At 49.4% G+C, this 26,039-nt stretch overlaps 13 protein-coding genes across 13 annotated transcripts; 4 read left to right on the top strand and 9 right to left on the bottom strand.

Annotated features, from left to right (window-relative positions):
* Window positions 1-189: 189 nt before the first annotated feature.
* Pdw03_4593 (SNF2 family helicase/ATPase, putative) lies at window positions 190-4,876 on the bottom strand (the record flags this gene model as incomplete). Its single annotated transcript, XM_066100782.1, has 5 exons — window positions 190-717; window positions 776-1,233; window positions 1,290-4,551; window positions 4,611-4,780; window positions 4,843-4,876. The coding sequence occupies 5 exons, from the start codon at window positions 4,874-4,876 to the stop codon at window positions 190-192; spliced, it is 4,452 nt and encodes a 1,483-aa protein (XP_065956182.1).
* A 527-nt stretch (window positions 4,877-5,403) lies between these two features.
* Pdw03_4592 (BTB/POZ fold) lies at window positions 5,404-6,281 on the bottom strand (the record flags this gene model as incomplete). Its single annotated transcript, XM_014675505.2, has 3 exons — window positions 5,404-5,973; window positions 6,038-6,164; window positions 6,223-6,281. The coding sequence occupies 3 exons, from the start codon at window positions 6,279-6,281 to the stop codon at window positions 5,404-5,406; spliced, it is 756 nt and encodes a 251-aa protein (XP_014530991.2).
* Window positions 6,282-6,646: 365 nt separating this feature from the next.
* On the bottom strand, window positions 6,647-8,336 carry Pdw03_4591 (Peptide-N4-(N-acetyl-beta-glucosaminyl)asparagine amidase A; the record flags this gene model as incomplete). Its single annotated transcript, XM_014675506.1, has 2 exons — window positions 6,647-8,238; window positions 8,294-8,336. The coding sequence occupies 2 exons, from the start codon at window positions 8,334-8,336 to the stop codon at window positions 6,647-6,649; spliced, it is 1,635 nt and encodes a 544-aa protein (XP_014530992.1).
* Window positions 8,337-9,274: 938 nt separating this feature from the next.
* On the bottom strand, window positions 9,275-10,330 carry Pdw03_4590 (Protein FMP32, mitochondrial; the record flags this gene model as incomplete). The annotated part of the gene is made up of 3 exons (XM_066100781.1): window positions 9,275-9,332; window positions 9,394-9,727; window positions 9,799-10,330. The coding sequence occupies 3 exons, from the start codon at window positions 10,328-10,330 to the stop codon at window positions 9,275-9,277; spliced, it is 924 nt and encodes a 307-aa protein (XP_065956181.1).
* Window positions 10,331-10,686: 356 nt separating this feature from the next.
* Pdw03_4589 (Eukaryotic phosphomannomutase) lies at window positions 10,687-11,723 on the bottom strand (the record flags this gene model as incomplete). The annotated part of the gene is made up of 5 exons (XM_014675508.1): window positions 10,687-10,936; window positions 10,997-11,071; window positions 11,136-11,452; window positions 11,503-11,565; window positions 11,622-11,723. The coding sequence occupies 5 exons, from the start codon at window positions 11,721-11,723 to the stop codon at window positions 10,687-10,689; spliced, it is 807 nt and encodes a 268-aa protein (XP_014530994.1).
* Window positions 11,724-12,183: 460 nt separating this feature from the next.
* Window positions 12,184-12,996, bottom strand: Pdw03_4588 (DnaJ chaperone (Caj1), putative; the record flags this gene model as incomplete). Its single annotated transcript, XM_014675509.2, has 4 exons — window positions 12,184-12,760; window positions 12,809-12,869; window positions 12,923-12,934; window positions 12,990-12,996. The coding sequence occupies 4 exons, from the start codon at window positions 12,994-12,996 to the stop codon at window positions 12,184-12,186; spliced, it is 657 nt and encodes a 218-aa protein (XP_014530995.2).
* An 822-nt stretch (window positions 12,997-13,818) lies between these two features.
* Pdw03_4587 (oxidase) lies at window positions 13,819-14,349 on the top strand (the record flags this gene model as incomplete). The annotated part of the gene is made up of 1 exon (XM_014675510.1): window positions 13,819-14,349. One exon carries the CDS (start codon window positions 13,819-13,821, stop codon window positions 14,347-14,349), a length of 531 nt encoding a protein of 176 aa, XP_014530996.1.
* Window positions 14,350-15,161: 812 nt separating this feature from the next.
* Window positions 15,162-16,450, bottom strand: Pdw03_4586 (Heat shock protein DnaJ, N-terminal; the record flags this gene model as incomplete). The annotated part of the gene is made up of 3 exons (XM_014675511.1): window positions 15,162-16,174; window positions 16,273-16,338; window positions 16,384-16,450. The coding sequence occupies 3 exons, from the start codon at window positions 16,448-16,450 to the stop codon at window positions 15,162-15,164; spliced, it is 1,146 nt and encodes a 381-aa protein (XP_014530997.1).
* A 669-nt stretch (window positions 16,451-17,119) lies between these two features.
* On the top strand, window positions 17,120-17,638 carry Pdw03_4585 (COPII vesicles protein Yip3, putative; the record flags this gene model as incomplete). The annotated part of the gene is made up of 1 exon (XM_014675512.1): window positions 17,120-17,638. One exon carries the CDS (start codon window positions 17,120-17,122, stop codon window positions 17,636-17,638), a length of 519 nt encoding a protein of 172 aa, XP_014530998.1.
* A 26-nt stretch (window positions 17,639-17,664) lies between these two features.
* Window positions 17,665-18,810, top strand: Pdw03_4584 (Prenylated rab acceptor PRA1; the record flags this gene model as incomplete). Its single annotated transcript, XM_014675513.1, has 1 exon — window positions 17,665-18,810. The coding sequence occupies one exon, from the start codon at window positions 17,665-17,667 to the stop codon at window positions 18,808-18,810; it is 1,146 nt and encodes a 381-aa protein (XP_014530999.1).
* Window positions 18,811-19,805: 995 nt separating this feature from the next.
* Window positions 19,806-20,756, top strand: Pdw03_4583 (Frag1/DRAM/Sfk1; the record flags this gene model as incomplete). Its single annotated transcript, XM_014675514.2, has 4 exons — window positions 19,806-19,815; window positions 19,877-19,958; window positions 20,012-20,281; window positions 20,339-20,756. 4 exons carry the CDS (start codon window positions 19,806-19,808, stop codon window positions 20,754-20,756), a joined length of 780 nt encoding a protein of 259 aa, XP_014531000.2.
* Window positions 20,757-21,085: 329 nt separating this feature from the next.
* Window positions 21,086-22,356, bottom strand: Pdw03_4582 (Tyrosine/serine protein phosphatase, putative; the record flags this gene model as incomplete). The annotated part of the gene is made up of 5 exons (XM_014675515.1): window positions 21,086-21,584; window positions 21,685-21,894; window positions 21,951-22,030; window positions 22,132-22,168; window positions 22,250-22,356. The coding sequence occupies 5 exons, from the start codon at window positions 22,354-22,356 to the stop codon at window positions 21,086-21,088; spliced, it is 933 nt and encodes a 310-aa protein (XP_014531001.1).
* Window positions 22,357-22,896: 540 nt separating this feature from the next.
* Pdw03_4581 (Beta-galactosidase, putative) lies at window positions 22,897-26,006 on the bottom strand (the record flags this gene model as incomplete). The annotated part of the gene is made up of 4 exons (XM_014675516.1): window positions 22,897-24,028; window positions 24,082-24,583; window positions 24,642-25,718; window positions 25,772-26,006. 4 exons carry the CDS (start codon window positions 26,004-26,006, stop codon window positions 22,897-22,899), a joined length of 2,946 nt encoding a protein of 981 aa, XP_014531002.1.
* Window positions 26,007-26,039: the final 33 nt, after the last annotated feature.

The following is a 26,039-nucleotide window of genomic DNA, read 5'->3' as shown; positions in this document are numbered from 1 at the left end:
GTAGCTGATTAGTCACTTTTCTTGGCAGGGCCATTTATCCCTGGCAGGTGCGATTCTGATCAAAGTCAACATACGTAGACGAGTCTACAGGGCATATGCATTAGGAGAGGGAGGAGTAAGGAAGCGAAAATTGAATTTAGATCATTAAAAAGATATAGAATGTTCTAAGTTACAGTGATTATTCATATCTCAACCTTCTGTTCTTTGCACAGCAGCCTCACCTCTCAAGAATCGACCAACCTCCCTTTCTGCCTCAGTCGAAGGTTCAATGTTATCTTTCTGCTTGATTTTTCCAAAGAGGCATCGCCAAAGGTCATCCTTCTTCACCATCTCGCCACCTACGGAGTTATGTTGCATCAAGGTTGTAAGAGTGGCATCTTGTAGTTCCATCGAGTTGGCAGATTCAATAGCCTCTTCAGTGACACCACCACTGTCAGCAGGAGTTTTCAAGAGTGCTTGTTTGACCTGCTTCTCTTTCTCCATGATGTGAGCGAGGCGTCGGGTTACTGAGATCTCATATATAGATTCTTCCACCGTGCCGGAGACAAGGTACATCCACACTGTTGTTGGTCGATTTTGGCCAATACGATGCACTCGCGCAATGACCTGGAGCTCGATTGCCGTGTTAATGAGTGGCTCACATAGAAAGACATGGGTTGCAACAGTCAAATTCAGTCCGGACGACTGTGCTTTGCCATAAAAGCAAAAACACTCAACCTAGATTAGAAATCGTCAGCGTGTGTCTTCCAATGAAGGATGAGTCCGGACCACCTACAGCCGGGTCGGTTTTGAATTTCTCAATGCCATTTGGAGAGTCGATACTGGTGGTGACTATTCCAAGAGATTTGAATGCGATCTGTAAGTGCGACACAAAGATTCCATATTGAGAGAAAATTATCGACTTTGCGCCAGGGTCGTGTTCCCGCAGCCATAGGATGTGTCGGGCCAAAGTGTCGATCTTTGTCCCGTAACCATGCTCCAAGTCAATTTTCTTGATCTCATTGAGATGACCGGAACTGATATCACTGTAAATCGCATTCTGAGAGTGACCTTCGTGGTCCAATTTGACAGGTGTCTTTTCTTCTTGTGCAACTAGCTTCTGTGCCTTGTATGTGATCTGATGGAAATCATTACGCTTTAACTTCTTCTTGCACATTGGGCAACTTTGGTGTGTACCCCACCACATTAGCAAGCATTCAGTACAATACTTATGACCACACACAGTCAACACACCTGCGTGAGTGGTTAGTCGGCGTGTAAAAGACACATCTAGGGAAAGGATAACACACCAACTTCGAAGGTCGACTGACAGACAATGCACTCTCGAGTATTACTGTCGGAGCTCGCATCATCTCTTAGGTGAATTAGATATCTTGCTTTGGACTTGAGGGATGCAATCTTTCCTTCGATGACTTCCTCCTGCTCCAGCCTCAGGGTAAAGGCGTATTCATCGAGCGGCTTGCCTGCACTTTCCTCATCATATGGAGCCACCGTATCCGAAATCTGCTGTAGGTGACGATAATACTCCAGTCGATTGTTCATAGTGTCGCGAAACATCTCAATTTCTCTGTTCAGTTGGCTGGATACTTTAAGTTGCTCAGCGATCATTTGACCGGCGTTTTTCAAGACCATTTCGACGATCTCATGTTCAGCACGAGCATGCGAGTTGCCTGAGCCGGCTTGCCACTCCAGCGATGTTGCAAGTTTGCGAAGTTCACTTACAATGCTGCGGAGCGACCCAAGATCAGGATCAGGCATAAGCTGACTGCGAGTTTCCATGATCTGGAGAAATAGTTGTGGAGAGGGCCCCTCACCTTTGTGGGCCTGAACGATTCCGGCTTTGGCTTCGTGGGAAATGAGAGTGTTCTTGTGACCAGTGAGAGCGTCGTGACGGTCGCTGTACATGGACCTCAAAGCCTCCATGTAGACATACATTTCATCTTGATGTTTTGTTGACCGCTCATACTCGTCACCCTCCAGCTTTGCTTCTTCTTCTTGGTCAATGAGTGACTGAGAGACCAGTTTGGCCATGACATCCCGCCATTCCTTGTATTGCCCAGCATGGATGTTCAGAGCGTCGCAGAATTCTTCAAACTTGCTGAGCAGATTGTATGATTCGACTCCTTTGCTGTAGAGATGGGGATTCAATTTCGGGATGTTCACGAAATCCTTGTCTCGTGCCTTGATCCTGATTTCCTTCATGTAGCGCTCGACTTTCCGGGAAATATCAGTCAACATCTCCTTACGAATGACTTTTGCAGCCTCATAGGCTTCATCCTCACGTTTCTCAAGCCTTTTAAACTCGTCTGAATCTGGCTGTGTTAAATTTGGATCGCTCTTGATTTGGTAGTATGCGTTCGCAGTGAAGAACACTGCAATATGCTGGACCTCGAGTGCACCTCGGAGCTTCAGTCGGCACTGGCCGAGGCGGCTGGTGTTGTCAGGATCTTTGTCCTCTTCTTCCTGGCCATCATTCTTATCATCCAGATTGATGACTTTTAAAGCATCCCCATTATTGTCACCGGTAGCGCCTTTGGCCTTCAATAGGCGCAGTTGTTCTCTACTGTCTTCAACTAGCCGAGTGGCATGGTCCAGTGCCTTCTGCCAAGTCACAAGGGCTTCTTGGCGTCGTTTTGCATTTTCTAGAAGCTGGCCTCTTCGAAGCTGAGATAAAAGGAGCGATCGTTCTTCCGTACGTAAAGCCGCCTCATTGGTCTCAGTCATGACTTCCAGAACCTGAGCCACAGTCCGCAAAGGACCAGAGCCTTGACCTAGGGTTCGGCTATAGGTAAGAATCTCGGGGTAGAGGCATGTTTGGCGGAGTCTCGTCAACCAAGTACGCATTTTTTCGACAATTACAAGGTCTTCGGGGTCCCAGTCACCTCGAAGGGGGGCTCCAACGGCGTTCAAACCGCATTCTTCGCACATTTGCTCAAACAGTTGAGCATACTTCTGTTCTTCTACAGCTGTGAAGGGGGTGGTGATAACAATGCGCTTCTGGGGTGGTAGGCGAAGCTCATCCAATAATTGACCTTTCCTATGCCGTAGAGCGATTTCGTTTATGATTTTTGCCAAGACTGACCCGAAACACAGACACAATCTTCTCCACAAAGGGGCTGAAAAGCAGAACGGCTCGTAATGAAGGAAAAGAAGAAGACCAAATAAGTCATCTATGTTTCTGCGCAGTGGGGTACCAGTCGCCGCCCAAGCAATCTGTCGAGGGATCAAGCGAGCTACTTTCGCTGCATTGCTTACTCCGCTCTCAATCATCTGAGCCTCATCCAGGCATACCCGCCACCATGAAAGGCGAACGAGTGGTGTCTTTCTCTGTACAAATCGCTTTTCGTGCCGTAGGGATCGTTGCGGAGTAGCACCCACATAGTGGATTTCTTTCGCGATGACATTGTAGGTTGTCAAAACAACATCGAACTCGGCAAGCTCGTCGACAATCGTATCGTCGGTTGTTTGTTTCCGACGTTTGATGCCATTGTAATGATGAACACGTAGATTGGGAGCATGCTCTTTCAACTCTTGTTTCCATTGCTCAAGAATTGCGGGGGGAGTGATGATCAAAGTGGCGCCAGTAGGTTTCAATCCGTCGGGATCAGACTTGATGGGCTGGGACTCTCGCTTATTAAGAATTATCAATGCAATCACTTCGACTGTCTTGCCAAGCCCCATTTCCTCTGCAAGTATTCCACCCTTCAAATTATCTGCGGCATCGTGCCACTCAGAAAGATCAGTTGTCAGAATCATGAAAAGACGACTGAAGTAGTAGATGCGTCCATCGGCATCTTTTGTGGAATTGAAAGATGCTGGAAGGTCACTTTTGGGAAGTTCTTCCACAGGCATAATTTCTCCATTTGGCCCGACTTCTCTTCTTTCTCTTTGTAAAAGCCAGCGAACGGCTCTTCTCTGGAACGGGAATAGATTGCATTTTAAATCAGGGCATTTGATATTCGTCGAACTCTCTGTTACCTTGGGAACGTGAACATTATTGTAGAAGTCCCGGGGAGACCATTCTTGCTGTATTCCCAGCATTTGATCACGATATCCGTGAGGCTCGGTCAAGGCTGATGGGCGAAGACATTTTTCCTGCAGCACATATCGTGTAAAGGCTTCCAGGTCTGCTTCCGTCAAACGGCCTAAATTTGGGGCCTCGATCGAATCACTCCAAAGAACTACCGTCTCGAGAGTAAAGTTTGCCCCATCTGGTAAGGCGCACAATTGTGCTTGGTAGCAGGCTGTAGGCACATTATTAGAGAACTTGTCCACGTGAGGCAGTTTGCAGGCGGCCTGAAGTTGTCCAAGGAGATCAAACAGACGCAAATTCTCGCATGAATAGATCAGCAATTCTTCTTCATCGAGACTGGATAGTTCCAGCTCCATACGATTAGGGTCACCATCGGCCGAGTCTGGTTGTGGCGTGTTGTTCAAATCATCGTCCAGAAAATGAACGCTTCGAACGTCTAAGAGTAGAGGAACGCGGGAAATGGAGAGGCTTGGATCAAAAGGCCTTTTATTTTTGCACGTGCTCGTATCGGAGGATTTCTGCGGAGGGAAACATGTTAGTCGTTTTGCTCTAAGACGAGATACCAGTGGCAACCTACTATGCGCAGTGTCAACCGTGCTAATGGAATATAGCCCAGAGGTATCCCAACTAATGATACACCATTTTCTTGTGTCAGACTCCTCGAGCCCCCTTTAGTAGTCTTGCGCCGCTTGGTGGGACGGTCATCGCATTGCTGGAAGATGGGGTACAGAGACTCGAGAGTCGCGTCTAAAATAAGAATGAATGTTAGCGCTTCAATTCTCTCAACACAATCAGCAATAAAGACATACCTGGCAGTATGAGATCTTCGACGACCACACTCATTTTGAAAATAACAGCCTATCTAGTCGCCACACTGGAGAGCTGACAAGAAAAGGGAATGCGACTCGAAAAGATGGGGCAGTTTTCTAATCGCAGTGATCACGGGAAGATAAGACAGGAACTAGTTGCCGGCTAAATGCAACTCCGGCGCAACTTGGTAGATCAAGATGACAGTAGCTCAGGTCTCAACATACTACGTCCAGCTATTTGTAGTCCAGTGCATCAACTGAAATTTCTCGTTTGATAATAGCTATGCTGGTGATACTAAATGTATGATGATTTACTGTGTAAACATATCTGGCTGCTTCCACGGTTCGAAGTGAATATAGCTTTGAACCGCACTGTTCTAAGAAGCCGAGTGTCACGTTTCAGCATTCGTGAGCAAAAAACTGTGTATTCTGACAGGGAGATAGATACTTGAACAGATCTCTGTCTTGCCTAAAATACTCCTACTAACATCACAACAATTAAAAAAAACAGTAGCATCACCAAGGGAGAGACAATCCCCTCAAATCGCAGCGAGATAGACCTCAAAAAGCCCCAACCTTATCATCCTGGCAAAATGGGCATATGGTAAAGTACTCTGCCAACCCCACCTGGATCTGCCATTTTGCAAAACAAGACAGACAAGAAAAGGACTGAACTAGACGAACTCTTGTAGATGCAGACTGAGGCAACCACCTGTGCGAAAGCAGCACTAGATCGGTAGCAAGTCCGGGAGTTTCTTGAACCAGTTTCTCGAATGCTTCCTTCTCGCGCAGCTCTTTCCTGTGTTTCTGACAGACCGCAACGACCACATCCCGAAGACCTCGATCCGACTTTGGTGTTGTTTTGTATGCTTCAAAAGCAGCAGTCAAGAAGTCTTCCGAGTTCCAGTTGTCTTGGGCGAGGGTGACGAAAGTTAATTTTGCTTGAATTTTGAGATATTCCACCTGGAATCTGTCGGCGATTGAGTATACTTTGACAGTGAACAGCATGGGGCACATTTGACGCTCGGACTGGTTGATATCGTAATGTAATCCGTAGAACGAGCGTACCATGGCTTCCACAATGCGTGGATGCTCGTCTTTAATTTCGAAAACATGAGCCTCTTTGCTTCCCTGCAATCCTTGAAGTCAGCCGGGTCTGTAAATTTTAGAGATCTTGGGACTTGGGGAGACTTACACTGGGAACATCAGAGAAGAACCGGCAGAAAGCTTCAGATCGACCGCAGACTACAAGTCTATGCACCTTCAAAACTTGGTCCGTGGTGTAAATTGTGAGGTCGGAGAAGATGCCTGTGGGATAAAGCCTGTGTCTCATCAGTCCTCTCATCTCTCATTCATACGTTGTGTAGACCAAGAACTCACTCCCCCAGTCGGTGGACAAACCGATCAGTACCCTCGACGCAGTGAGAAGTAATTTCCATTGCAAGGGTGCATCAAAGAAAACCTTGACGTGAAGCGGATGAGAAGGAGCCAGTAAAATGTGTGAAGAAGCAAACCAAGGGTCCAAATCTGTTGGGGGTAACCAACAACAAGCATTTCAGATGCTCTTTATCCTCCATGCCAAATGAGACTGAAATATCGAAACAAAGGTAAACAAGTATGCAGGACTTTTTCGTATCTCCCGTGTAGTCTTTATTAGGCCACAAACCATTCTTGAATTTCCTGCAAGATCAAAATTATTTACTGCTGGCGCTCCGTTATCATGACGCGTTGCATCCCACCTCCATGTCCCAAACGAGATATTGTCTACTTGACTTTTGTGACTCTCCTTATTATGCCATCCTCCCTAATTTACAGGAGCACCAGGTCCTTTTCCAATCATAGCCCTCACACTGTCTCTCCCCGTATCCTCATGATCTTGCGGAGAAGAAGAAGAAGCAAAGATTTTGCGTTTAGGATCGGTGTCATATACAACGGTACCATTGACTGCATGAACAGATCGATGGTACGGTTGTCCATTCATATGACTGTTGATAACATTGATGGTGTCACCCCAAGAGCTTGAGCTCCCGCCAGTGACAGATCTATACTGCGCCGTGCCAGACTGACTTGTGTGTAGGTATGATGGCCCTGAATTCAAGGTGTAAGTGGAAATACCGAGCCCCCCTGTTGCCTCAAAATCAAGCCCTCTTTTCATCCAAGATTCAATCGTCGTCTCATTCGAGGTGATGCTGTAAGTTGCGTTGACAAGCAAGGGATATTGGAATTTAATGCTGTTTGAGATGGGTGTATCCCCGAGCTTGGTGATGGTGTTAGTGCCAGTTGTAGTTTGTCTGTTAACTTGACTGTATCCTTGCTGGTTGAGGAGACCATGATTGGAAAAGGATAGTTTCTGGGACCACGAGTGCCGAGAAGAAGTTGCGCTGAAGACTCGTTTGACAACCACAGAGTATGATAAGGAATCATTTCCTCCGGTTTTATTGTGCAAAAGACTTCGAGTCACAGCAAATACTGGCAAGGGAGCAAACACTGTGGGCTGACTGCTGTCACCAGTGATAGTGGCTTTGTGGACTGAGCTATCGTTATCGGTATATATAAAAATATTTCCTGCAACAGCCCAATATGAGCCCACAGTATTTGCCAATGTGATGCCCCCGTCTGCAGAGACATTAAGACCAGTCACCCGGATTTCAAACGAATGTTTTCTCCCGTCTTGAATCATAGGGAGAAAGGGGGATATATCAATCTCCGGCTGTCGGAGATCAAATGCATCAATTCCAACGACCGGACGCCAGAATCCAGGAGCCACGCCTCCCGTAAAGATAGTGGGGTATGGCCAGACAAGCCCGGCAAGTATCCCATCGATATAAAGCTGAACTTCACGAAAAGGAGTGTATCCATACAGCTCACCGACAGTGCTTTCAAAGTCTTGGGTATCTTCAGAGAAGACATTGGACCACCAAAACTCTTCTTCTGATTGCCCACATGCCGAAATTGACACAACAGCACGCGATGCTGCAGCAGGGATCTCGTACATGACTGTTGTGTTGTCGGTGGGCAGTTGGAAGGCACTTGAAGAGTTTGACGTTGACCTTCTGGCAGAGATAGGAAGAATTAGATCTGCGGTCTTGACATTTTGCTCCTCAGAGAAGTGCGCCATCAGGGTCACATTGAATGAGCCGGTGTAAACATCGTTAATGATATTTCCCAAGTCAAATATCAACCTCTGGGGACTCTTCCATAGCGAGTAATACTGCGACATTTCTTTGACATATGTCCAAACAATCCCATTTGCTGTCGGCTCTGCTGTTGAAGTCCGGAACACTTCGTTGTCTCCCAGATACAGGAGTGCGAGACGGTCAAACTGCTTCCCCCGAGAGGTTACTGTGAGGTTGATTCGCACAGTGTCAAAATCGCAGCTTGGAGGCTCATAGTCGCCTGGATAAGTTGCAAGATTAGGTCACAAGTAGAAGTAGCTTTCGAGACCTCTTACCAACAAATGGTGCTCCATAACTGGCTCCAAAAACATGATCCATAAGCAAAATCTCGATATTGCACTTGTTGTTTCTACTAGACCCGAGTGATATTGGCTGATAGAGCTGGAAAAACTCTTGCAAACCAGTTGAACTAGGTGTCTGGGAAGAAAAGGCAGAAACAGACTGCAATCCGCCTCGGGGCGAGGAAGCCGGTGGGAGTTGCCTCAAAATTAACAACCCACATATGCTGGACAGAACCACAATCGCTAGCAGTCCGAGATTTGGATTGGATGTTCTCTGTTTTCTGCGGGTGTCGTTCATCTTTGTGTTCCAATCGCAATGATCAATAGACCAAACAGTATTGGCAGTTGTGTAACTCCTTTGGGAATTCAGTGGTTCATGGCTGAGTACCAACACTGATGATCGATTGCAAGACCTGCGATGCGATTTAAAAACGTTACAGAATGTGACCAGAAGGCAGAGAAGAACAAAAGATAACAGCCATTCGGACAGCCGGGTTAAACAATGCTCCAGTGGAGGCAGCGGATCCTTTAAGGAGACTAGCATGTTGCCTCTGAGGCAGTTGGGATATTGCTTCTTATCCAGGATGGGTAGTTAAAAGGTCAAACAACCTTAGAAGTAGCTCTTGCGATACAACAGGATTATCCAGTACATGCACAATTGTGATCTTCTAGACTTGCCCCTGACGATCAGGTGCATAAAGAGGGGAAGGTGCGACTGAAGTCCGACGCAAGCCCTATGTAATCTTTCCAGGCTACTGTACGCTAACCAAGTCCGGAAATTTGAATTATCCAATGATTTCTATTGATATTGACCAAGAAATGCTTGGTGTTGTCTAACCCTACATAGCAAAATAACCCGGCTAGACGAGCAGGAGAGTATAGTGTACAAAAGAAAGAGAAGTTGTGAGACAAATGTCTCATGTTAAGCAAGTCAAAAACAATCGCTCCAAATCCAATGCAGACTTTTGCCACAATTCACATAAACAAGCGCCAGGCACCAAGAATAAGGGCTGCGGTACCAGTACAGACACCCCTGGAGAGAAAAGAAAGTCAGCATTAGCTCGCACGTCGATAGTGTAGTTCGGGGATCATACATAAGCCACTGCAATGTCGAGAACTTAACAGCTTCTACTCGTTCCCTTAATCCAGCAACCTCCTGCTCAATTCGTGTTTCAGTCTCTTTGATACGCATTTCTTGGCCATTAGCCTCCTCACGAATCCGACCCTTCTCAAGGTTTAGATCCAACCGGACCGAGGCTTGGGTTCGTCCAATCTCATCTCGGAGTCGTGAATTGAGTTTGGCGAGGTCTGCCGCGATCTTCTCGTGTGATGAGCGAGTCAATTGTGCCTCAGTCGAGTCTGCGTTGAGTAGTTCAGAACGCAATTTGGCAAAGTCCACTTTCTGTGTATAAGTTGATCTCTCCGAATCTAGCAAAGCGTTTCCCGTGAGTTCTCCGATAAGCATAATAAAGCACAAATGCGCGATCGCAGTCACACACCTTCTCGGAGGACCATGGTCCTGGTCAGATTTTGAATTGACTCTTGAATGATATCGTTCAAAACCCGCATCATTGCTACGGACTGCTCCTCGCTGAAGCCCTCCGCTTGTAGGCGCTTCACGAATTTCAAGGTATCAAAGTGATGATCTCGAGGCCGGGCTGGCGTCGCATGAAAGGCGCGACGAGCGGAATAGTAGGTAGCCACGTAGACGCCATTGTGTCGGATTGGATTGCCGCGGGAGTTTGTGTTTGACGTTGCTGGCGTGGTGATAGAGGTTCCTCGGGAAACAAGAAACCCGGAGATAGCATCCCGGGGCGAGGAGGAAATGGGCTGGGAGAACTGGAAATGTGGGCTTAAAGAATGGAACTGTCGCTTTGAAGGACTCCAGCATTGGGGAGGTGATCGTCTTTGACTTGTTGCAAGCGCGGGATAGTGGGTGATGGTGACGGATGGACGCGAAGAGGAGCTGTTCCAACTCAGGCGGGGAATGATATTGCGCGGGACATCCGCGACATGTTTTTGAGACGCCATGTCGAGGAGAGTGGACAAATAATTAATCTATTGAAGTGCGCTTGAAACCGATCAGGAGTGACGCAGAAACGGAAGCATGGGGACTATTCCGGGGCCTGCAATGATCGGGATGACTAAAAGGACATGTGAAAGATCGACGCTTGCAGTTTCCCGGCCCCGGTGCCCACACTACCCGCACTGCCCATGAAGGTTGTTGTAGAGTGATAAGTTTGTCAATTCATGCAATTAGAGGACTATTTTGATCGATCTTTGACTAAGGCTGTTTTGAGGAAATATCCAAATTAGACGTCGTATGTAAACGCTATCACAAATCCATTGCCCTTTCGGCTACCTGGTATTCAATTCCAACCTCATGTCTATAAGTCAAACAGCTTCTTCAGCTGCTCGATGGTATCTTGAGGGCCATCAACGGAGTGTCCAATGGTGCGAGGGTCCTCATAGATCTCATAATCGTTTCCTCCGACAAAAGTCTTATCGCCGAAGAAGTGGATGGTCTTGTAGTCGATACCCGAGATGTCCTTCTCGGCTTCGATATGCTGTAGGCAGTAGGTCTTGTCCCAACCGGTGGGGAAAACATCGAAAGAGATCTGACCACCGATAGAATAGCTGTATTGGCGCACTGATTAGTGCCATGTGAGAAGCAAACGTCGACGGACTAAGACTTACGTGAGACCGTAGTCAGGGAACTCCTTCTTCAAGGACTCCACCAGGGTCTTTCTGACATTGTGAATCTTGTCAAAACTATAACGCAGGTCGGTCAGTCAGTTCATTCATGTGGACATAGTGGTGCAAGATCAACACGTACGCTTCGAACTCATCACGCTCCTCGATGCTAGCAGCACGTCCAACGGGACTAATGTTAACCATTCCATTCCGGAACTCAACGAAAGTACCCCGCTTGCGAGGCAACTTGGTGTTGGCAATAAACTTGAGAACAAAATCCACCAGCGCTTGGTACTTGTCCTCCCCAAGCCACTGAATGAAGTTGTTGCTGGCAAGCGACTCGCCGAGACGGAATGCGGTCAGACCGTTTTCGGAGAAGCAGAAATCGAACATTGTGGTAACATCGATGGTGGACGATCCAAGTTGCTCTTGCTGCTTCACGAGGTTCGAGCCGCCAACCTGAATCATGTTAGGAACGGGTTGGGTGCATTGGTTGGGAGGAGACGAACGAATCCAATAGCGCACTTGTGGCGTAATCGAGAGAGCAATTCGAGCATCTCCGGCGAAGCATGCTGTAATAGAAATTTATTAATATAATCGAATAGCAGTGAGTCTCATCGCAACCTACCCGTCTTGCGGGGGTGAGAGTCTCGTCAACATCGAATAGAACTACTGTGTTCTTGATGGGACGATCCTCCAACGAGGGGTAAACACTGGCAGCTTCGGTCATATTGTAGGAACTGTTCAATTGAGTCTCAAATAAGGAGTTTGTCAAAGACAAAAATTGCGCCCAACTTCGGGGTAAATATAGAGAGGGGCCCATTTTGGCCGCAAGCGGTGAGTGAAGGCGGGAGCTTAGCGTGTGGCCATTGGGCCCAGAAGCAGAAGGCCACCTGGTCTGTCTCGACTGTTTAGAGAAACGACAGATTGGTTATAGTGACTCACTCACATATTCCATCCTGTAAACACTACAGCCTTGGACTGCATGTGCATGCTATGTTGCACAGCATTGACATCTAGTCTCTAATGCCTGGCTGTTATCGATAAGACACGGATGGGTCACTTATCAGATCAGAACGAATGGGAACATCGACACTCGAGAATTGTCCAAGCTACTTGTTATAGACTTAAGATATGCATTTCCGACCGTACAAGTCCAGCGCCAAAACCGCTCAGAAAACCATCAAAACTCAGTGTCCCATAGTAGACTGGAAAACCTTAGCCGCAAGCTCACCCAGGAGACGCGTCCGATCCTGCGCTGGAAGATCCAAGAAAACCTCATAAACACTTTTGCCCTTGGCATCGCGGATCGCGCCGAGACGATTGCCCGCAACAGCACCCGCCAGCGCACCCGGTAAGTTGGCAACAATGAAGCCCATAGTGCCACCACTTACACCGCCGACCACTGCCCAGAATCGCCTGGTTGGGCGAGTCCGCCTCCCGCCATCTCCCTCGTTCTCCTCTGCGAGGCCTTCTTCGCGCAGCATTTCTTCAAAGACAGAGCCAAACTGGTCATTGTTACGGTCATCGCGGGTCCCGCCAAACCCAAAGCTAGACCAGGGGAAACCGCCAGTGCTGGTTGGAGGGACTTCCGCGTCCGCTTCTTCCTCGGCCGCCTGGTGTGCGCGAGTAGCGTCGTACTCCCGACGACGCGCGGGGTCGGATAAGGTGAAGTAGGCGTCGTTGATTTCCTGGAACTTTCGTGTGCGTGAGGGCCGTTCCGGGGAGTCGATCGGGACTCGATCGGGATGGGATTTTAGTGATTCCCTAGACTTTATTAGAGGGTTATTCCAAGGCTAGTTGTGGTGCACTCACCTCTTATATGCACTGCGGATCTGTTGTTGGGTGGCATCTTGGGCGACACTAAGAGTCTTATCTGGCATTTGTCAGTTGAAAAAGTCCCAGTTAAGCCTTTGGGAGAGGTCTTACAATAATCGGGACCTGGATAAGAGTAAGTTAAAATTCCGGCAAGAGAGCGGGAGTCAATTCAACATACTCGGCATGGTCACACCTGGTTTTTGGTTCCAACAAGAAATAGTATGGTAGACTTATGATAGACTCGGAAGAACTCGAGAGTCTTCCATGGAGGGGCATCACATGCAGTGACGTCGCAACGTCTTTGTCGCCTGAGGCATAGCTCCCCACTACAACATAGGTTCCACGGTTCAACTGGTCGTGATGTTTGATTTTATACAACTCCATTTCGGGAAAAAAGCACATCCTCAAAAACGATTTTGAAGAATTCTAATGTCTACCACTTGTAGCTTGACTCTCTGGGGTATTTGATCTCCCGCAAAATGGAGTTTGGCAACTAAGTTTAGCCAAACACCCCCAGCCACCTTCATTCCACCAAGGGAGACTGATTAGTCCAATCTGAACATCCCCTTTGACTTGCCTGAAGTTGGCATTTAGTGTGGCCCAGAAACTCCTCTTAGAATCTCAACTGTGCCAGCTGTCAAAAGAGATTTCCGACATAGAACATCCGCAAAAAGCGGTTACACACGTTGACCTAGATCTCGGATTGCGCATCTTCGCAGCAGCAGGTGGCTGACTTGCATCTGTCTCGTTTCAGTCTTTTGATTGCCACACCGAGAGCAAATGCAAAAAAAACGAAAAGGGTTCAAAGAGATAACCAGGGAAATCATTCCGCTGCAGCACCTCAAACCCGCCTTCTTCTGTGTACCATCCTGCCACAATCCAATCCCTCTCATAACCCACAAACCCGTTTCTCAACCCAGACACCTCACTCGCCGGTCTGACTCTAAAAGCATAAAGTTGCACCCGTAACCAGTCTCAGTCTCAGCGTCAGCATCACCACTAACACAATGGGTTGGTTCGACAGCAAATCCAGTGCCGTGTCATCCGGAGGAAATGTGCAGCGACGATCATCACCGACGCCTAGCTCGCACAGCATACACAACAAACGCAGCAAAAACAGCAAATCCGGCTACTCCACCCACCACACGCGAACATCGGCGCCGTCTTTCATCAGCGGGTTAGGCGGCAGCCGGGCAGGAGCCCGATCAAACCCATCTGTGTTCTCGTCGTTCTCATCTTCGTCGCGACGGGCCCGTCCCCGCGATGGATTCGTTCAGCGCATGCTTCGCGACATTAAGCGTCTGTTCCGTGATATTTATCGCTGGGCCCGTCGCAACCCTGTGAAAGTCTTTATGCTGGTTATCTTGCCGCTCCTGACCAGCGGTGTTCTGCCAAAGCTGCTTGCTATGATTGGCATTCGCTTGCCACGTGCTGTTACCAGCGCCCTTGGTGGCGCGGCAAAGTCGAATGGTCGTGGTGGTAGGGGTGTTTTGGGAAAAATTGGCAGTCTCGGGAAAATTGCCAAAATCTTTGCGTAGGCGATGTCCTTTGGACAAGCTGTGCTATTCGACTTTGGGAGCCTGAGGTCCTTTTTTTCCACAATCTGCAATGGCTGAAATTCAACGTTTGACAATCACGATGATATGCCTACAATCCTTTTGATGTTTGTTTTTTTGCTCTTATAAGCCCGCTTTTTTAACGTTTCTCGCTGAAATTTGCCATTTCCCAGTGCTATCATGAGCTGAGAGGCCCGTCTGAATTCGTCAGACTTGTCTTCTTTGGAAAAGTTGTTGTTTCAAATTGACGATGGAGCATCCGGAAATTCACAACACGTCTAGAGTTACATTGAAGTCTCCTATCTATATACTACATTATGTAGTCAAGTGTTGGTACCCAAGCCAGTGGATATGATTTTGTCGGACAGCAGTGCACCGCACTAGTAGAAGTGTCTGCAGCTGGGGGAGTGCACTGGCCCCTAGGCAGACCCGCCTACCAACTGACCAAAAATGGTATGGAGCACATTTTCTCCTGTGGCAAAAGCGATCTTTGCGGACATGCTCCGTAGTACGGCAGATGTGAGATGGATCTGCAAGGATGGAGCAAATATCGTAATATGTGTGACTATGCACGGCATATCCAAGGCTAGTACCTGACTGACGTCATTTCTATCCGGGAAACTCGATTTTGAGAAGAAAAAGTATGTGTACATTTTGGTTTCTACTTGGGTGCAATCCTGACATCCGAGCAGGAATTCTATATAGCAAGGAAGCCTTGAGGAGCTTTTGTGATCAGCACACAGCAGAGAAAGCAGCGACCAACGTCCGAGGTGCAGCTATTCAGCCACTCAAGTCTATGATCGTTGGGAGCGCTTGTTACGCTTCCGAGCGCGGGAGTTAGAGGTGGCAGTGGTCTCGGCATCTTCAACCAGCTCCTCAGCCTCATCAGAATCCCCTTCCTCCTCAGCGGGAGTTCTCAACACCCGACCAACAGTCTTGTTGAAGCACCAGATGGGAAGCTTGAACACCATGGTTTCACGGATAGAGGGACGTTCAATTTGATTAATGTCGAGCAGGAACTCCTGGCGCTCGCCAGCGTCGTTCTGCTCTTCCAAGAAAACGTTGCCAATAGAATCAACAATCAGGGTCTTTCCATTCTCAGCCACGACGCGCTTCCGCTCGCCAACGCTAGCAGTCTGCTCAATAGGGGTGGAGGTACCAGAGGAGGCACGAGCGCTCACACGGCCTCCTTTCTTATCCTTCTTGTTCTCCTTATCCATCATGCGCTTCTGACGACGATTGACAGCTACGGCACCGGCCTCACCGGTCTCAGGGGCAGGAGGAGGCGCGGCTGCGACCGAGTCGATTCCAGGAACAGCCATTTCATCGCCCCAAGCGGCTCTGCGGGCCTGGCGAATGTAGCGGTCCACAAACTCGCGCTGGCGCTTCCAGCTAAGGACCAACGCAGCGTAGTGAGCACCGCCACCGAACACTAGGAACAAGCCCGCCAGTACGGAGCCCAGACCGGGACGGAAGCGCGAATAGTAGTATCCGGTACCCTTCCACAGAGGGAAGCCATTCTTGAGGAAGTGATCATACCGCTCGCGATTCGGGCCGCGCAGGACGTTGGCTACGAGGTTCAGACGGGCAGAGCGGGCATCGGCGTTCTTGACTGCGGCATCAATCTCGCGCTGAGTAGGACCCTTGTTGACATTGACCCCCTGGTTGGACTTGGCCTTGCTCTTATCCTTGGCGTAGTTGGCGATGAAGGCACGCTTGACCTTGTCCGGGTGGATGGTTCTTGACTTCTTGCGGTAGGCCTTGGTGATTTGTTCCTGATTGGCATTGGGACGGATCTCGAGGAGGTCTGCAGCGGGCCAGGTATAGAAGTTAGATACGTGTCCTTGAACTTGATGGAAATGAAGAAGAAGAATGCACTGGCAATGCTTGCAAGACATCACATACCGTAGAAGGTTACATTGGCCCCCTCATTTGTAGCCACATCATTTTGTAGACCAAAGATCTCATAGTCTGGTCAAGGTTAGTTTGGGAGCTCTCCGGGTAAACAATACCCACCTTCTTTGGACCAAGCAGCGACGAGGCCGAAGAGCACGAAGAGCGAGAGAAAGGCAATTGACTTCATGATGATAGCGGTCAATGCCGCAGAAGCCAGAAAATGAACAGAATTAACGAATAAGCTGTGTATTAGTGGAGGACGTGGTTGGAAAAAAAGCGGTCGGGCGGTCAATTACCGTGAAGAACCCAACGTGGCCCCAATCGCCTTGTTTTTTTTTTTTTAAATTGTTTTGGGGGGGGAATACACTTGGGCTCTGCATGAATTATTGCACCTGAGCGTACTCCGTACGGAATACTCCTTAAATGGACTATATATAGAGGGATGTAATTAGGAACTTTTCATCTTCTGTTCGACTGCCTGTTTCTTATTTTTTGTTCTCTACGGAGTACACTAACAGGATTCCTAAGGAGCTACCCAGGGAGCCAGGAACAGGGTCTCAGGGACCCATTACTATTATTAGCAGACTATCTTTCTCATTTTTGGTTATTATTTCTACACTGTCCAGCCATTTCTGTTATACTGGAGAACTGGTGAAACGCCCGTGCTCTGACTAAAAGAAAAAAGTCGAAAGGGGAAAAGTCCCAAGTCTCTTTCCGACGTGTTGTTTCCGGCTCTCTTTCCTTCTCTGCCACTTTCGTCCCTGTCTCATCAACTTTTCAACCTCAATAATTCTTTCCAACCCCCCCCCCCCCCCCCCCCCCCCCCCCCCCCCTTCATAACTCTTCCTCAATCAACATGGTCTCTATTCCAATTGATGCGATCACTTCGCGTTTTGGCGATCGCTTCAATAACTTCCGCAGCACCTCGTTGACCACTCGCTTCGCCAACCTGCGCCCGATTTCGGAGTTCTTCGACATTAAGCGGTTATCCAAGCCTGCCAACTTCGCTGAAGCCCAAAGCCGAGTCAACTACAACTTGTCCTACTTCTCCAGCAACTATGCCGTCGTGTTTGTGATGCTCAGCATCTACAGCTTGCTGACCAACCTGGCGCTGCTGTTCGACATGATCTTTGTGAGCTGTGGTCTCTACGGAATCAACCTGCTGCAAGGTCGGGATTTGGATCTGGGCTTCTCTCGCTTCACCACTTCGCAGCTCTACACGGGACTACTCATCATTGCTGTCCCCATCGGCATCTGGGCGTCTCCCCTTACGACTGCGCTGTGGTTGATCGGTGCTACTGGCGTGTCCGTTTTTGGCCACGCTGCGTTTTTGGATAAGCCGATCGAGAATGCTTTTTCCGAGGAGGCGGTCTAGGTGGTCGGCCGCGAGCTCCTTTTGATATGCCCTCATGGGGAAGACCACCGGGGGCACGAACGGGGAGATATACTAGGGGACGCGCGGCTTGGGGGAAGACACGACTGGAGGAGGTAGATAGCGAGGAGGAAGAATACGGGCGGGAGCTGGTGCGGAGCAGTCGATACAGGCAGGAATATGGAGGGCGAGGGCTGCGGAGACGGCCGGTGGAATATGTGGACCTGACAGATGAATCTGAATTGGTTGATGGGGGTGAATACGATTTATACGACCATGAGGATAGCACAGTGGCCTATGCGATTCAACTGGCCATGCAAGACAAGGAAGATCAACTGGTGGACACAGCGCTCGAGCGAATTCGCCGCGCCCAAGTTCTGGGAAAGAAGAACGTTCGGCTGTCAAAACGCGAACTGGATGCCCTGGAGCGCAAGCGCCAGCAGACGGATGGCTTGAGCGGAAGCCGGCGCCCTTCGGTCAATTCTGTTAAGGTGACGTCGCGCCCATCGTCCCGACGGAGTGCAGTTGTTGCACCAGAGCAGTCCGGCCCGTATCCGACCTATACGCCGGATGCACATAGCACCTGGGCTCGTGGGACAGCGGCTGCGAATAGCCAGCCGTCCAGCTCATCTTCTGCTCCCCGTCCCCGGACTCCAACAACACAATCTCTTCGCTCCCAGCCATCCAATTCACCTCTTCGACCTACCTACACACCATACACCCCCGAGCGCTTTGCCCCCCATGGCCGACCACAGTCGATGCAACAAGCGCCTGTGTTCCAACGGCCACTGCCAGACGATCCTCAATGGGTCCCACCCTACTACGACACAATGCAGATGAGCTCATATGGAGAACCCGTGCCATACCACGCGGTTCCCCTTGGACAACAGAATCGAATGAGTTACCCTTCGACCACCCCGTACCCATCTCATCAATCTCCATCTCCGGGCCAACTTCCACCGCAAGCCACCCCGCCGACCCAGGGCAACCTAGCGCCAGCTCTTGTTCCATCCAAGTTGGGGCCTGTGAAATCCAGTGAAGAATCGGAGGGCAGCGACGAGGATGAAGTGCAGATTGTTAAGGTGGCTAAGGTGGCTGAGCGCAAGGCCCCGTCCGTTGCAGTTGCGCAGAGGCGACCCGTTACTGGAACCACACGTAAACGGACCAGTCGATGATGTTGCCCTAACTTCCAGTTTTTTTCGGCCACGGGTTTTCTTTTCTTTCTTTTCTGCTTTCTTATTTTCGACTCCATCATCACGGTCTTTCCATACCATGACGGCGTTTTTTTTTAGTTAGACCGGTCTGGGGCTACAAGTATACACAAATTCTTCCTCCTTCTGGTTGACTGGTAGATCGTAGGGCTTGGAATCTGAAGTTCCAGAAGTTCAATACGGTGATATAAGTGGACCGATGCAACATGGCTGAAAACGTCTGAACGTCTGAACATCTGATGAATTGCTACATGGGTATTTTCTCAGCCTCCGAACCTTTCCTGTCAAGTAATCCGCCACCGGGTGTTACCGATTAGAGAGATGCATTCAAAGTGCTACTCTTGGAGTAAAAACTGAGGCTGATCACTTGGACTAGGCTGGGATCAATCTTTCTGCCTTTCCTGCCTTGGCATAGAGATGACGTCGTTGAGCTCACTCTCCAGGGCCTTGTGGGCGTCGAGATGATTCTAGTATAAAATCTTTCTTTCTTCTCTGTCTATTCAAGGTATCCAATCCCCCACTCAATATTCCCCTTGCGCATTATTGTCCCTATCCCAGTTTGACATCCCTTGGTCATTTAAGCGCAACTGTTGTCCCCTTTAGGACCTAATCATAGGAGGAATGCTGTGATAAAATTGTAAACAAATGCCAGGACATAAGTGAGTTCCATAACTGGGCAAATTGACCTCGGATCCACACCTTCCTTCCATGCTACATGGAATCACCGGCATTGGAGAAGCGGCGACTGACAGGGTCATATAGGCTCAAGTGCGCATTGCCGTGCCGTCAATCATCCAGTCTCTCGTTTGAATTGGATTGTTAGCGGACATACAAAGACCTCAATTACCTCCATTGTCTCAAATTTGGACTCGAAATACCCCCCCCCCCCCCCCCCCCCAAAAAAGGTCACAAAGATGTGGATTATATCGTTTTGGATGTTTCCCTTGGTATCGGCCTGCATGTGGGTTGGTAAGACATCCTTGAACTGAATTGGAAATCGTGGTCCGGGCTGCAGCTAACATAGTCTTAGCAATGTTGATCGCCATGTTGGTCACCTGGGTCAAAGACGGGAGACCGCACTATGCCAGTATGGATGATGGACAGACTATTGCGTATGTCGTCTTTCCACCATTGGCCCACCCGTACGCTAACGGGACGGTTCTAGGTACATTTCAGATGTCGGAGCGCAAGGTCTGAAGCCGCTGTTCGTCGCAGGTAGTGCTGTCACCGTCGTATTTCTCGATTTAGCACTCCTCTCCGAGCGGTGGCTTCGACACTCAAATCAGTTGGCCTCGAACAAGGGTAGGTTGGACAAGGCATGTGCCATTCTTTCGATCGTTTTCGCAATTGCCGGTGCTGCCGGTCTGATTCTGCTCTCTGTCTTTGATACACTCCGCCACCCGAAATTACACGACGGTTTCATCGGCCTGTTCATGTGAGTGACGTCCTAGGAACGATGCAGCCACCAACTAACCCATCAATCTCTCTCCAGTGCTGGATACGTGGTCAGTGCCATCTTCATTTGTATCGAGTACTTCCGCATCGGAATCTTCTACCGTCGCGAGCACCGTATCTTGCTCGTCAGTTTCTTTATCAAGCTTGTCTTTGTCATTGTCGAGCTCGCACTCGCCATCGCCTTCGGTGTCTGTATCGGGAGTAAGCAGGCATCTAAGCAAAACCCCGGCGCGGTTATCGAGTGGACCATTGCTTTCGTCTTCACTGGATACGTTGTCTCCTTTGTTGTCGATCTATTACCTTCCGTGCGCACCAAAAACCATGTGCCCCAAGGTGAGAAGTACCTGAACCAAGGTGGATTCAGTGGAACCCGTGAAGGTGTCTCCATCGAAGAGCCTCTGACCCATGACTCAATGGGCCCGAGCACCGGCTTTTACCGAGGCCAGCGGGTCTAACAATCTTCTCGAGGTTTTTCATTTTTTTTTTTTTCACTTGTCAAGGATTCTCTTAGTTATAGTGTTGTTCAAGAAGGCATTGCTAGAAGACGTGGTCCCTCTGGGGTCTTAGAATACATGGTCCTGATATAGCATGTGATGTTTTTCATCGTCTATTTCATATGTTCCTACATATAGATCGTAGACCTGAGACAACATCAAATGCACATGCAATAAAGAAACGCTAGACCGATCACAATGCCAAGGTCATTATCGTATCTACATATCTCATATCCAATACAAAAAGCCAACCATACGTCCTAACCCCAAACCCCAGTACAAAAGAAACCTCAAGCCAAAATCTTCATTCGAACCCTCTCCTGCATCTCGACCGTAACCCCGGCCTTCTCCAGATACCCCCTTACGCCCCCATACCTGTGCTCAAGATACTCCGTCGTATCACTCACAAACCCAGGTGGACAACGCGTATAATCCTCCCCGAGCCCAATAGCCCTGATCTCCTCCAACCTCTCCTCAAACTCCGACACAAGCTCCAGCTCAGATCGACCGTAATCATCAACAATCGCTTCAACCGGCACAATACTCCCCACCAGCAGTAACACCAGCAATACAACCAGACCCGTCCGGTCCTTCCCCTGCGTACAGTGGACTAATGTCGGGTATGATTCCTCGCACGCCAAGATCTCGAAGACGGATCGGATTTCACCCATGCTGGAATCTAACGTGTCTTGCGCTAGACCTGTTAATCCACGTGGTTGCATTACTGAGCCGCAGACTAGACGAACGGCATCGCTGCGGTAGCCGGTTGTGACGAGGCCGATTGTTTTGCTGTAGGGTAGTCATTAGTATCAGTTCGAGGATGTCGGTCAATGTCATGCATAGAGGATGGGAAGGAAGAGAGGGGGGGGGGGGAGGAGGGGCACGTTACAGATATGTCAACCAGTCCAATTTTGATATCAAGGCGCGTTCAAAGCCTTTACCGGTGAGATTTACTAAAGCTCGTTTTGAGCCGGGGATTTCGGGGAGGTGTTCGTCTGGGTTGGGTGGGATTCGGCCTGTGGGTGATGGTGACTTTGCTGACGGATCTAATTTGGCATTTTCACGTCGGCGTTTGCGTGTGCCCATTTGATGTTCTGTTCTTGCTTGGGGCATCAGTTTCTGCTCTCGGTTGTCTCGGGTGATTTTGGGACACACTTGGAACGAAGATCAATCACCGTGTGAATGTGGAGTTCTTCCGCTAAACGGCGTTTATCTCGTTCTGAGGCATCGTCGAGCTGGTAGAGTTCACATCAGTTTTTTTGTGAGGTCTTTTGCGTCGCTTATGTCTGCCAACGCATCAAGGGCCATCGGCGTTGGAGCGGGGGTTGGAAATTACCCTCGCACTACGATAAAACACGCCTTCTTTCAGGATACTGTTGGAAATGGTTAGTCTCTTGGATTGAGAGAGGCACTTCGAGGATTCTCCCCGGGTCCGATTCCGTGTCTGAACTCACTCTTTGCGACAGAATTGATTTACCGACCGGCCGACATCGCGGAAATTGATGATATTGTCGAAAGGCCGATCAGGTGAGTCTAGGTCCACACTGTTATGGCGTGACATGATTAATTAAGGGAATATAAGAATCTCAACGGGATAGAGTAGGATGTTTAGAAGTGAAAAAGAGGAACGTGTTTCAACGTGTGGAGAAGTACAAATGGCGGTGGACAGTGTGGACGTTGGGCAGACATCGCGTTTTGACCGATAGTCGCCTGGACAATGAATGTTTTGGAGTTACATTGAATTCAAATTGGTTTAATAGGGATTAAATTGGTGTGTCTTGGAACTGTTGACTATCCATAGCAGAGACGGGTGGTTCTAGCATTCTCAAGGTCCTGTGGGATACCCTTTCTCAAGAATCTCAAGAAGTTGACTGGAAGGGGGAGGGCTGCGTGTCTGTTTTCGAGATCTTCGTACAGGCATCGATCCAGTCTGATGTAATGCATAGGGGGGGGAGAAAAAGCAAGGAAGCAGGGTTTCATGCAAAAGCGATGCGTGAAACAGGTATCGGAGCTCAAAGAACTACAGGATACAGGAAGATCCAGACCTCGGGAAACATTCCACTCCAATCTCAACAAAGGTGTCAGCAAGTACTACACACCTTCATCGATATTGTCCCCGGTTGTTCTTCCATGGTGGCTGCAGGTAGGACCAATCGTGGTTGAAATTGAATCCAGTGCGATAAGCCCCATATGCAACCAGATCCACCTGATGTAGTCTCGCCCCCTGCTCCGTCAGCGCCCACAAACTAATCGCCAATGTATTCTCCCCACTGTTGTTGATCACCCCGGGCGGGAAAGGGAATCTAGTCTGGGGACCGATGTGCGGCAGGTAATGACCGAACTGGTACCCATTCATGAAGATCTGGACAACTGCGGGGCACTCAGATGCACCCAGCTGCAGACCAATCGGAACGTCAAGGCCGGAGTCCAAATCAAGTGTGAAGGTCGTCGTGTAGAATCGGCCTGCGGCACCAGATACACCATCTAGGGGACTGTCTGCGGTGGCCATATCGGACGCGGTGTATCCGGGGAGATGCCAGCCCAGACGTTCGCCATAGAGACCCCCTTCATTCATGGGTCCACGGACGGGGTCGACGTTGGCTTCGCCTCCCGCATTGCCTTGGATGCGCCAGGACGTGAAATTATCGCCAAGAAGCGTCGCACCCAATATGCCACGAGGGTTTTGGGCGCCATTCGGTGACACATTAGCCTCGTCGTGGCCGGTGTAATCCATGACAACGGTCAGGACATTGTTTGTCTTGCGCAGGGTGGAGCTGTTGAATAGGAGTTCCGCCGATGTCACGGCTAGGGCGGGATTGCCAATGGCTCCGCCCACGTAGACTCCATTTAGCCAGGCGGCCCAGCCAGCCGCTACGCCATTCTGAACGGTGAGATTTGCGCCTGTCGCGGTCACACCATCGAACCGTCCCCGGTAGATCTTCGTTCCGGCATGGTAGCCGTAGTCACCAGAGTAAAGCACGGGAAGGGTTAGGGGTGCTATGGAATTGACCGAGGTGGTTTTGTTGCAGACGGTCCAGCGAGAGTCATCATAGTCGGGCTGGATCTCTGGAAGGGTATCTTGCGCTTTCCATGAATTCAGGGTCGGCAGTGAAATCGGAGCATCCTGGGCTCCTGGGGCTGATCCGATCAAACTGCCGTAGGCTGTCTTCGTGGTTGAAATCTCCTCGCCATTCCACTTGATTGTGGTGACATTTGAGTTACCCGTGTAGACCCTAGCGTCACGTATTAGCCACGATTATCATTGGAGCATTAACATCGCACTTACTCCAGATATGTTGTGTTTGCGTTATCACCAACAAGACTGACGGTGTCCCCGCTAACATTGGCTGTGCGGACGAGATATGGCCCCAGGGCAAGAACTTGCTCACTGGGCGCCACAAGCGGATTGGAAGTAGTAGGGACTGCAAAGAAATTCCACGCTGTCTCCTTAGCGAGAAGATAGACTAATACACCATGCGAGAATTTCAGCACTGTTGTGCCGTCTCCTTGAGGATAAGTGTATTTGGTCCCCTGATCCGATGTGGCAGAGCTCACTTTCGAATTGCCGTATGTTTGGAAAGTCACATTGGTCGGTGCGTTTTTGAAGACAAACTCTCCAACCTGTCCGATATTCAGATAGAAAACAATGACATCTACATCGAGGGTGGCATATGTTAAAACTTCGGCGGATGAATAAAGCAAGCTCGAGCCATCACCGATCTGGTAGTCAGTGACAATAATTTTGCTCTGGCGGCCGGCCAACTCAATATTGGGGATTGTAAGGGCTCCTGTGGTTTAGGACTCAAAATTAGCGCTATTCGTCCTCTCAAACACCGGCATACGTACCAGCTGAAGTGTTGACATTAAGCGAAGTGGTAATCACAGCACGAGACGAGCTTGTAGCGTGCGCCAGAACATAGAAACCAGCATAGGTTTCCGGGTTCCGCAAGGCCCAGGTATAGATACTCGCCTCGCTAGTGTATCCCGTTCCATTCCCTTCCATTTCCGTTTTGAGAAGACCCGACGACACACGAGTAAACAGACCAATCAACTTGGTCTGCTTGAGCTTGTCCCGAATCTCACGGGTCTCCCGCAGGGGCGCAGAGTAATCGTACGAAGTATAGACAACCGGGGCAGCACTGTGTCCCCAAGAAGTTGCCCCCATCACCATATAGAGATTCTGCAACGTGACTCTGGATCCGATGTTATTCTTATAGTAGACGTCGGCAAATTCCGGCGACAGTTCGGTCGAACATTGATCGTAGAAAGTCCCTCCCCAGGCAGAGAACCAACCGCCCTCAAACTCCGGCAGGTACTCGGGCTGAGAACTCGAGTAGTTCTGGAACCACTGGTAATAAGTACGGACGAGATTGAACCCCGTGTTTGGGTTGGTGCAGGACAGACCACCAGGATAGGAATCCAGACCATAGATATTGACGGCACCCCCCACATCTTGGTAGTCCGTCGACCAGCTCATAGAGCGCATTCCCTTCTCGTTGTGTGTGCTCGGGATAACAATGCCGGCTTCGCTGAAAGCGGCTTGGATTTGTTCCATGTACGTGACAACGGTGTTATCGGCATTGTGAATTGTCTCCTGCAACTCGTTCTCGTGCTGATTGAGAATGACCGGACCACCATTTGTGATTTGATTTGCCGCGATGATCTTTCCAATCTTCTGGATCCATGGATACCATCGATCATAATAAGAGCTTGCGCTGGTGCGCGTGCTGCCCATTTGACCGTTGGATGCCCATAGTGCGAAACCGCCGGCAGAGGTCTCGGCGTTACAATATGGTCCTGCGCGTGCGATCACATACAAACCCGCCTGCTTCGCATAATCGAACACGCGCTGGACGTCATGGGCGCCGTTTTCGAAGTCGAAAGTATCTTCGGAAGCGGAGTGGAAACTCCAAAAAAAGTAGACTAATTGAAATGAGCACTAGCGCAGGCTAAGACTTCAGAGTCCATTCACTCACCAGAAATCGCATTAAATCCATTTGCGCGTAGCTTCTGAAACACGTCAAGCCAGAGCTCCGGTACGGGGAGTCGCTGGTAATGGAATTCACCGGAGAACACATACACCCTTTCTCCTTTGACTGAGAGGCTATATGTATCCCACGTCACATCAGTCGTCTTGCCATTATCCGTCGCACAGACAAGGTGATTGGATATGAGTCCAAGGAGGGCAGGGAGAAGTGCGAGGAGACGCATTGTTGAGAACTGTCCAGATACCTTTCATTTGGG

This window comes from Penicillium digitatum, chromosome 1, assembly GCF_016767815.1.
Source record: "Penicillium digitatum chromosome 1, complete sequence".
NCBI lineage: Eukaryota > Fungi > Ascomycota > Eurotiomycetes > Eurotiales > Aspergillaceae > Penicillium > Penicillium digitatum.
This window is presented reverse-complemented; position numbering and strand designations above follow the sequence as displayed.